Source organism: Quercus robur, chromosome 10 (assembly GCF_932294415.1).
Source record: "Quercus robur chromosome 10, dhQueRobu3.1, whole genome shotgun sequence".
Lineage (NCBI taxonomy): Eukaryota > Viridiplantae > Streptophyta > Magnoliopsida > Fagales > Fagaceae > Quercus > Quercus robur.
Window position 1 is genome coordinate 55,839,187 of NC_065543.1, and position 11,079 is coordinate 55,850,265.

Genomic DNA, 11,079 nt, shown 5'->3' on the forward strand with positions numbered 1-11,079 from the left:
ATGTGTGTGTGTGTCAGTGATTTGGTCCAACTCCAACTCATTCCAATCTTTCTTTCATTCTCATCAGCTTTCACTTTAGAAAGGGAGAGTTTCCAAACCCAACAGTATGGATTAATATACGTGCGATGCATAAGTTTGGACGAAATATTTCAACAATTTTGGTAATTGTGGTTATACCTCCATTGAAAGAATTTTAATATATATATATATATATAGCTTTTAGTGATCCAGTAGCTGGAAAGCTAGCAGCAGTCTCAACTAGAGCAGTTAGAACTTTTAGCCAACCATGCGTCCCAACGAATACCAACAAGTGGAGTTAACGCTATATCTCATCCTTTCCTTAGTACGGTTTATCCCTAAACAAAATACCGATGAATGCCCCTTTACTAGCATGGGCGAGTCTCACGATTTTCAATTTCGAAATATCTTAATTAAGAGATGAGAGAACACCGACTGAACTTCTAGAGCCCTTTTTCGAATAAGAAAGCTTGTCTATCTCTAATGCGAATGATGAAAATAAGCTAATTTTAGCTTCTTCTTTTTTTTTTTTTTTTTTTTTTTTTTTTTTTTTTTTTTTTAACTAATTATTGTTTTTTGGCTTTTAAAATAATTAATTAAAAAAAAGTAAAATGCTGACATAGCATTATTTAAATGCCTAATGAATTTTTTTGCTAACATGGATATGACATGGATGTGTGGCTAATGGCACGTAGGATCAATTATTTATTTTTTAATTGTAAAGCCTGCCAACAGAGCACTTTGTTTGCCACATATGCATTTTTTGTTAGTGGGTTTATCGTAGGGACCGAAATAGAATTGATTTTCTATTTCTAGGGATCAGAATGAGAATAAGCCCAAAATGTAAGGACCAAAAGTGTATTTTCACATTTATTTTATTGAGTAAGTTTGTAGCCTTTGGCTACAACCAATTTTGTAGGTAAACTTTGTCCACCAATCATTGATAATTTATATGGTTACCTCCTTTAGTTAGGGTCATAATCACTATTACAATAAATAAAATGTTCTTTTTAATTTCAATTGTTGAGATTTTTATTTAATTTTTTTTTTTTTTTTTACATAGTAATTGTGCATAAATACATCCAACAAATTAGTACTTATTGAAGAATCACATTTTACAGAGTGAGCGTCATTTTCCAACTGGTCAATTCTTTCAAACTAGATTTAAGTATTTGGTGAATAGTTTAAATCAAAATTTTGCTTGCACTACCTATAATACTCATGCGTTCAAGGAAATTTTTTTAAGATGACATAATTCATAGGTAACTCCACCCCTTCTCTCTAAGAAAAAGAATTCCCTTTTTCTTATTTGACATTCAAAATTTTAACAGAATTCCATTCCTTTGGTTGCCCCCTCCACCTAATTCCAAAGGAATTTACTATATGAATAGAAATGTTATAAAAAACTTGCTTCTACAATGTGAAAGAATAGTAAAACTCTGATCTTTTACTTTCAAAACATGCTTACACAATGGAAGTAAGTGAAAAGTGTGACGTTTATAGTTTTGGAGTAGTCACATTAGAAGATAGTAATTATTGGATCAACAGCTTGCGTTGCCTACAGGGCAAGCTGCAGAGAAGGTGATTTTAGTGACAAAGATAGCATTGGCATGCTTGCACACCAATCCACGTTCTCATCCGACCATGCAGCAAGTTTATTAGAAGCTATCAACTTTGAAATCCCCATTCACAAGGCCTTTGGGAACGATCACATTAAGAGAGCTTGTTGGTCTCGAAAATCTGATTTAAGCTTCACAAATGTTTAGATATTCTTAACATTAATTTAACACAAATGTTTAGAACGCTTAAGGGAAATTCATTAATTTTCTACTAGCATCATATACTCTAGCCTTTTCAATAAACTTGTTAAAATCGGGATCTTATAATCGGTAAAAGGGTTTTTAATTTGGGTAGGATTAAAAAATTAACATTATACTTTGAAAATGAAAATTTACCAATAATAATGATGTATATTTATAATTATATATATATTTAACATTATTCAACATTGTTTCCTTCAATTAATGCAATAATGGATGTAGAAACACAAACCTAATATAATAGAGTGGAAATCATAATATGTTGTTTCTTGTTCTTTAGAAAATGAGTTTTTAATCATTAAATAATAAATAGAACACCAAATAAGCCATGAGGGACAATGGTGATAAATCTTGCTTAACTGGAACAACTTTGTGGTACTATATCTTATGTAATATAATGTGAGCGCCAAATTGAGGTTGAAGAGTTATGATTGAGCAAGGAGCATGAGCATAGGATGAGGACGTCTCAAATGAGAAGTTCTGCAAAATGAGTGACAAAGCCATCTTGGTCTCTACTAGAGCAAAGTTTTGACCAACACATATCCTCGAACCCCCACCAAATGGGAAAAATGATACTTGGCCCTTTGTTGCCTTTGAAATGCCTTCTAAAAATATCTCCGAGTTAAACTGTTTTGCATTCTCACCCCATAGTTCATAATCATGGTGGACTAGGATTGTTGGTAGAGTAATCTCCACTTAAGCTGGTATAATCAAATTTCCCAGCTTGGTTTCCTTGTGAACTATTTGAAGTAGCGAAGCTGCTAGTGGGTACAACCTCAGAGCCTCATTCAATATCATGGTTACCTATGCCATGGATAACCAACTATTACCAATGTGCATTTCTTAAAAAATTTTGTAAAATAAAATAAGTTCATTAAATTTTCCTGTTGAAGAGTATTCCATTTTGAAGCTTATTTATGATTGATAAATTTGAAACAAAATTTATTACTCGATCTAGAAATCTAATCAAATTTGAGGTTTACACTCAAATTAGTGGTCTATAGTCTATACTACCAAGTGCCAACTCTAACAAAAAACGAGTATGTTGACTATCATGAGCTCAATAGAAAATGGCTTTTACTCGATTAATTAACTATTATTGACATGAATATTCATGGATGTGAATATTTTATCTTCGAAAGACATTGCATATAAATTTTATAGGAAAATAAAGAAAAATTAGAATCTTTAGGGAATACTTACAATTTTAAGGTGATTTAACCCATTAAAGTCAGGTTTGTTCTTACCAAAGACTTGCAAAACCTCCTCCATCTTGATTTCTTCAAAGCTTGTAGTGAGCCTCTAAAGCTTTGAATCTTTGATAGCCTTGGTTCCCTCATAGATTGTCTAGAGAATGGTCCATGCCTCCTTAGCAGTTTCAGTAGATGATATCTTTTTGAACTCCTCATTAGTGACCACACTGAATAAAGCATTCAATGCCCTGTGGTTGAAGTTTGCCGCCTTAATCTTGGCATCATCCCAATCGGCCGGTGCTTCCTTCGGCTTGGTCCAGCCTATCTCAACAGCTTGCCACACTTTCTTATCTAAAGACCGCAAGAAAGCTCTCATGCATACTTTCCAGTATGCATAATTAGTGCCATCAAATAAAGGAGGTATAATTAATGACTGTCCTATATCTATGAAAAATAGGGGTCAATGGATCAACACAGCAAAGATTAACCCTACTCAGAGTGTGCCTGCTCTGATACCACTTGATAGGCCAAGAATGTAATGACCCCTCGTGATGAATTTATCGATTAATTAGCCAAGATAATTAATTAATTCAATTAACGTGCAAAATATGTGGTAGCACAAAAAAATCACCAATTAACTAAATATGGAGCAGAAAATAAATTGACACGGTGATTTGATTACGAATGGGGAAAACCACCGAGACAAAACCCCACCAAGTGATTTTAAGGTCACCACTCCCGGGAATCCACTATTTTTAAAATAAGCGGTTACAAGTAAAGGAATCTCAGTACCTTATACCAACCTACAGTTGAACCCTTACCCCAATATCCAATTGGACTTGTTCTGTAGTGACAATTTCTCTTTGTAATGCACGGCTCCTAGTACGTGACTAACCAATTACGCGGATCCCAGTACATGACTTCAATCACCAACTAGAGAAGGTTGTTGGCTACAAAGTTCTTCAGTTCATCCAGACGATGAAGATCAAGAAGATGCTTAGTCATAAAACCCTACGATGCACAAACACAACAACTTCTTCACAAGAACGATGAACTAGGGCAAACTCTATCTCTAGCCAATTTGCTTTAACAAACTTTTGCTCAACACTTGTGTAACTTGTGTCCACTTTGACGGCATTTAAAATAATCCTTTTATATGTCTAGAATTGTAAGAAAAGAAAACTCAAACATATAATCACGGATTCGAAGAAAACAGAACAGGAAATCTGTTTTTCATAAACCTTGACAAATAGCCATCTGCTGAGCGACTGTCAAGCCACGGGGCTGGAACAGCTCTTTAAGCACGACAGATACTAGTTATCGAGCTTTAATAAACTTGCACTTTTTAGCTTGAATCTTGGATAGACTTCCATGGCTTCAACACTTGATCTTGAAACAAAATTTCTTGAAGTATTAAACATATCCTAGTTCTACCTAAATACAAGTAAAGTGTGTTTTGTCAAAGGATTAGCCAATTACATAATATAGTGACATATATTCCTAACAGGTTGTTGGCTACAAAGTTCTTCAGTTCATCCAGACGATGAAGATCAAGAAGATGCTTAGTCACAAAACCCTACGATGCACAAACACAACAACTTCTTCACAAGAACGATGAACTAGGGAAAACTCTGTCTCTGGCCAATTTGCTTTAATAAACTTGCACTTTTCAGCTTGAATCTTGGACAGACTTGCATGGTTTCAACACTTGATCTTGAAACAAAGTTTCTTGAAGTATTAAACATATCCTAGTTCTACCCAAATACAAGTAAAGTGTGTTTTGTCAAAGGATTAGCCAATTACATAACATAGTGACATATATTCCTAACAGGTTGTTGGCTACAAAGTTCTTCAATTCATCCAGACGATGAAGATCAAGAAGATGCTTAGTCATAAAACCCTATGATGCATAAACACAACAACTTCTTCACAAGAACGATGAACTAGGGCAAACTCTGTCTCTGGCCAATTTGCTTTAACAAACTTTTGCTCAACACTTGTGCAACTTGTGTCCACTTTGACGGCCTTTAAAATAATCCTTTTATATGTCTAGGATTGTAAGAAAAGAAAGCCCAAACATATAATCATGGATTCGAAGAAAACAGAACATAAAATCTGTTTTTCTTAAACCTTGACAAATAGCCATCTGCCGAGCAACTGTCGAGCCGCGAGGCTGGAACAGCTCTTCAAGCATGACAGATACTAGCTATTGAGCTTTAATAAACTTGCACTTTTCAGCTTGAATCTTGGACAGACTTGCATGGCTTCAACACTTGATCTTGAAACAAAGTTTCTTGAAGTATTAAACATATCCTAGTTCTACCCAAATACAAATAAAGTGTGTTTTGTCAAAGGATTAGCCAATTACATAATATAGTGACATATGTTCCTAACAAGTGAATCACATATGTCCTAACAAACTCCAACTCATTCCAATCTTTCTTTCATTCTCATCAGCTTCCACTTTAGAAAGGGAGAGATTCCAAACCCAATAGTATGGATTAATGTACGTGCAATGCATAAGTTTGGATGAAATATTTCAACACTTTTGGTAATTGTGGTTAAACCTCCATTCAAAGAATTTTAATATATATATATATATATATAAACAAAATTATTATTGTTTAGTCAAAACTTAACTAGAAGTGAAACTCTATCTCTCTAACAAGTCCAGTTTAAACTCAAACCCAAACATTGATAATCCCATATCAACAGCATCATGACAAATTAATGCCTCCCATGAGTAAACCTACAATTTCCAAGCTTGGATGTGATGTTTAGGTACCATTTTCATACAATTTCATTAAACTACATGACAGTGACATTCCAAATCTTCGAACTATCTTCCAACCAGAAAATAGGGTCCTTCCATCGGGATGAAAGGTGATTGCTTCTTTGATTAATGAATTTTATATCGAATTTTTTTATATTGTTATTATTAATGAATTTCAATTCAACATATGTGGATATTTGTTTATATTGTTATTAATGAATTTTATCTTTTACGTCGAATTTTTTTATTTGCTTTCATATGTGCCTGAGATTTTCTTTATATCTTATTCTTTTGTTATGTTTAGAATTGATTTTCTTTTGAGTATTTGGGTTAATCTCCGTATTTATATTGACATTGTTTTCGTGGATTTAGTTTTTGGGTTGAAATGTCTACTAATTATTTTATATTGTATATGGCAGATGAAACATCTCTATTTTTTTTGGAGAAAAATCAAAACTACAACCAATGTCTTCCAACTCAGGGAATGATAAATTTTTATTTGGTATGTTATATATAAATTTGTTGAATTTGAAGGGTTTTATTTGGTTTTGAAGTAGAATTTGGGGATTCTATAAATTTGGAAGTTTTAAGTCTTGGGGTTTTTGATATTTGCGTCTCAGTAGGTTGATCTTAATTCTTCACCTTAAATACTTTTTATTTGGGTTCATGTGATTTTTTGTTTTCTTAATTAAAGCTATGATTTTTGGTTGATTGATTATTTGTTTGGATTCAACATGAAAGATAATGGAATTAGGTGTTATAATTTTAATATTGTTCCATGTTTTGAATTGTCTATATTGTTATTACTACGACTAAGGGTGAGTTTGGTTCAGCTTTTTGAAGTTAGGCTTTTTGAAAAAGTTGAGTTTTCAAAAAGTGCATAATGAAAAGTGTTTTTTCAAAAAGCTAAGTGTTTGGTAAAAACTGTTAAAAAGTGCTTTTTGAAAAAGCTAAGTGTTTGGCTAGCACTTATAAAAGTTGTAATTTGAGGGATAAATTACCAAAAAGAACAATGTATATATAAGGAAGTTTATTTCATACTTAAATCAACTACTTCATATACTTACTAAATAATAATAATAATAATAATAATAATATATTATTGGTATTATTTTAATAATGTTTGGGCAATTTTTCTTTTTTAGTGTCATAATTATTTGTTATTACCATTAATGACTTCTTATCAATATTAATTAAATCTAAATAATTTTCATCATCATGGAGCACAAAATAAAAATGTAAAAAGATGATAAAATATAGGCCAATAATCCAAGTTTAAATTGTACGACATAAAAGTGTAAAAAAGATAATAAAATACATACCAATAACCCAAGTTTAAATTGTACTACATGATATTAAAAAAAAAAAAGACAACTACTAATTACCATCCCCCTAAATGGAATTAGCAATGGAATCACGAAGAACCATCATCATAGGGTTCGTTAAAGATCTTGAGTTCTGCTCATAACTGCTTCATGCTTCACTATTATGTTCTCTTCTGGAAATTGAATCTCGATTGGCGTTTATGAAGCCCCTATCATCCCTATCATTTAGTCTAACAAAATTATGAAGAGCCATAGTAGCAGATACAATAAGTATTTGGATATGGAATGGAAAAGATGACATGTTTCTGATAAATCTTCATTTATTCTTCCACACAACAAAAGTGCGCTCAATCGTACATCGAAGAGATGAGTGAGCATGATTAAATTTTTCATGTCTAGTTTTAAGGCTTCCACCTCTCCTTCGAAATTCCTGAAGATGGTATGATATCCCCTTGTATGGTGCCAAATAGCCTTTCATCATTGGGTATCCAGAATCAACTATGTTAGGTTCTAAAGTTTAGGATCTTATGTATTTAGAACTCTAATGTGTATTGTTGGCAAACCATGATCAAAACAATGTGTTTAGAAGTGTTTAAAGCTAGCTCAAAGTTGTATGTCAATGTAAAGTTGGAATCGAGTTCAAAGCAGGAAGCACTGTGGCTTTCGGCCTGGCTCGATCGATCAAAGCTTAGGCTCGACCGATCGAAGCTCGGGCAGATTGCTTTTCTGCAGATTCGTCCAACTCAGCCCTATTTGTTTTAAAACATTTTTAGGGTTTCTTATTTGTCCTAAGTATAAAAGGCAAACCCTAGCCACGTTTTTGTGTTGCTCATATTTGAGGTTTGTGTAAATCTGTTGTGAGATCTAGAGGAGCTTTCCTTTACACAAACTTAGGGTTTTCAAGGAGGAGATATTTTCTACACCTTGATGATCAATTCAGTTGCTGTCATTGAAGCTTAAAGACTACACAAGCGGGTGTGCTTGTAGCTGGTGGGAATCCAAGAAAGAAGGAGTCCGTGGATTCGGAGCTTGCATGTGGTCGTGTCAGTAAGTTCTACTGGTTGGTAGCATTAGGAAGTCAAGCAGGGGTGCTTGTAAGTCCTTTTGTATGAATTTCGATTCTTTCAAGATAGTGGATTCAAGTTTACCTTGAGGATAGCTAGGTTAAATCCTCCCCAGGTTTTTACCGGTTTGGTTTCCTGGGTGATCATATCTTGTGTTATTTATTTTCTGCTGCTTTGCATGATTTGATCTTTTATATTGTGATAACCTAGACTTGTTTAATTGGACTAAGTAACAACTTGGTTAATTAACTAGGTTTAATCAATTGTTTAAGGGGTCTAAAAACTGACAAACTACATAATATTTCCCTAGAAAAAAATATTCAATTATATTAACACACACACAATATGTCATTATAATGAACAATTGATTAACCATGGCACAAACCTTGTGGTGGGTGCGGAAAGTTGTTTGTTTACGAATAGTATCAAGAAAAATGGAGGTGTCGTGTGTTGCACCTTCCCATCCAGGCAAAACAAATGTGAATAACATATCAAAGTCACATGCAGCCATCACATTTTGGGTTGGATATCCCTTTCTTCCAAAGCATGGAATGGACTTCTTAGTAGGTACAACCGCTATCACATGTGTGCCATCAACTGCACCGATGCAATCCTAATAAAAACATTAATAGTTTTTAGTTCCATATGCATTGCATTATCTTATAGAAAATAGCACTTATTCAAATATACAACAGTACACATACTTTGAAATGTGGACAATAAATTGGATGGTCTTGTATTTTGGTTGGAACTTCACTAAAAGTTGGATCTGAAGGCTTTACATATGCAGTTGCAAAGTGAACACCCAACAGAGCGATCATCTTCTCAAAATGTCTACTTATGGTTTCACCCGAATGTTGAAATATTTCTTGAGCCATTCGGTTACATGTTCCATGACCAAGTATCAGTAAACAGATTGTCACTGACTCTTCTAACCTTATATTCCTTGAATGTTGAAGTCCATAGTCATGTTGTAAAACTTAACACAAATTATGAAACACCTCCTTTTTTCATTCTAAACATATTGTAACACAATTTCTCATTACCTTCCATATAGTGTCTCACCCAAGCCCACCCTGTTTGTTCAGAATCATAACAAGGAGTCTTATTAATGTACTTATTGAAATATGTCACAACTGCTTTACAGGTAACTGTCACAAGCTGGTAAAACTCCTCATCAGAATTGTCATTACTATCATCATCATCAGAATCACTGTCACTGTCATCATCACTGTCACTACTCTCACCATCATCATCATCACCGTTATCACCATCATTATTATTGTCAGCATTGTTATAATCACCATCATCATGATCATCACAGGAATTTCTGTAATCCCCATCCATTAATAGTTCCATAAAATGGCCACTCACATGAGTACCATTATAATCATCCATATTGGTTTAAGCTACACAACAAAGTAACAAATAGTCAACCATTGCTAATACTACTTTAATATAAATCAACATAATAATCAGAACATCAAGACAATTCAGAACATACCAAGACAATTCAGAACATCAAGTACATAACACTGTAATGAAAATTTCAAATGTGTTTACATTACACATATATTAGTCCAAAGCTAATACTAAATATCACATAACTTAGTTTAAAGTTAATACAACATAGCTAATACAACATAGCTAACTTAGTTTAAAGTTAATACAACATAGTTAATACCACATAAGGTTGGTCACTACTTTTGGTTATAAATCATTCCTTGTAGCCACTCCAGTTATGACTCTGGGTCCTTGAAAGTTAGGAACATCTCCCCACGTGACCTTTTTAGTAAGATATAGGAAGCTTGAACCATAAACATATTTTCCACTCCAGGAAGTGCTCTCACAATCGCCATGACATTATCAATTGAACTTGGTGACTCTCGAGAAGTACCTTCAGACCTATTCTGACATACAGTTATTAATTGACTAATACGATCATCCAACATTGCAGCTCCTCCTATCTTCTTCTTCTTTTTCTTCTGTGAGGGTATTGATTCACTAGTTCGCTTTTGTCCTGAACTACGTGATTGACTAGTATGTCCTTGCTGCAAACTATCAATGTCTAAACTCATGTCACATTGGTTATCCCTAAATTCGGAGCTACCATCTGAATCACCAACACCCTCTTCTGGCATTGTTGGAAGGAGTGTATTTGAAGAAGGTGTCCATGCAGCTACCCCAATTGCTACAACATCCCTAAACATTATATCATGTTGTTCTAGAAGAGTAACTCTTCTGCTTCTATGGACCTTAATTTTTATTTTTATTTTTTTTTTAAGTAAAGGATAATTTATTAGAGATGAATAGGAGTGCTTCAAGTATATGTATACAAGTGGTCCTCTTAAAAGTCTTACACTGAAATTTTAACAAGTCGTGAGAATCCAGAAAAGAGGAAGATGAGACTACCCAAAACATTTAACAATTCCATATAGTGATCTTAAAAATAATCTTAATCCAACAAATCAACTATAGTATCCAAGGTTATTAACCTTGATAACAAATCATACAAATACCAAAATAACAATTTACGAGTCAACTAGATTCAACTTTACATTAAATTCCAATTCTAAATGAAGCAAAACACTTCCACTCCTCATTACTAAAGACCAAAAAAATCACATAAACAATAAAATTTGCAAAAAAATCTACCATTCAATACCAAAAAAAAAAAAAAAATTGTATAGCTTAAACCTCAATTCTTAAACTAAGCAATAAATTCTTACACCAAAGCATTCAAAACCTAGAAAATCACATAACTAATAATCAACAAAAACCACAAAAACCAACCCAAAAAACTCAAGCTACCACTTAGTACTAGAAAACATAAAAATAAAAATAAATACCAACCCAGAAAATCACATAACTAATAATCAACAAAAA

General features: G+C 33.3%; 1 protein-coding gene across 1 annotated transcript; it reads right to left on the reverse strand.

The window, feature by feature from the left end:
• Positions 1–9,932: 9,932 nt before the first annotated feature.
• Positions 9,933–10,403, reverse strand: LOC126704384 (uncharacterized). The gene has a single exon (XM_050403366.1). The coding sequence runs from the start codon at positions 10,401–10,403 to the stop codon at positions 9,933–9,935; it is 471 nt and encodes a 156-aa protein (XP_050259323.1).
• Between the last annotated feature and the right edge of the window lie 676 nt (positions 10,404–11,079).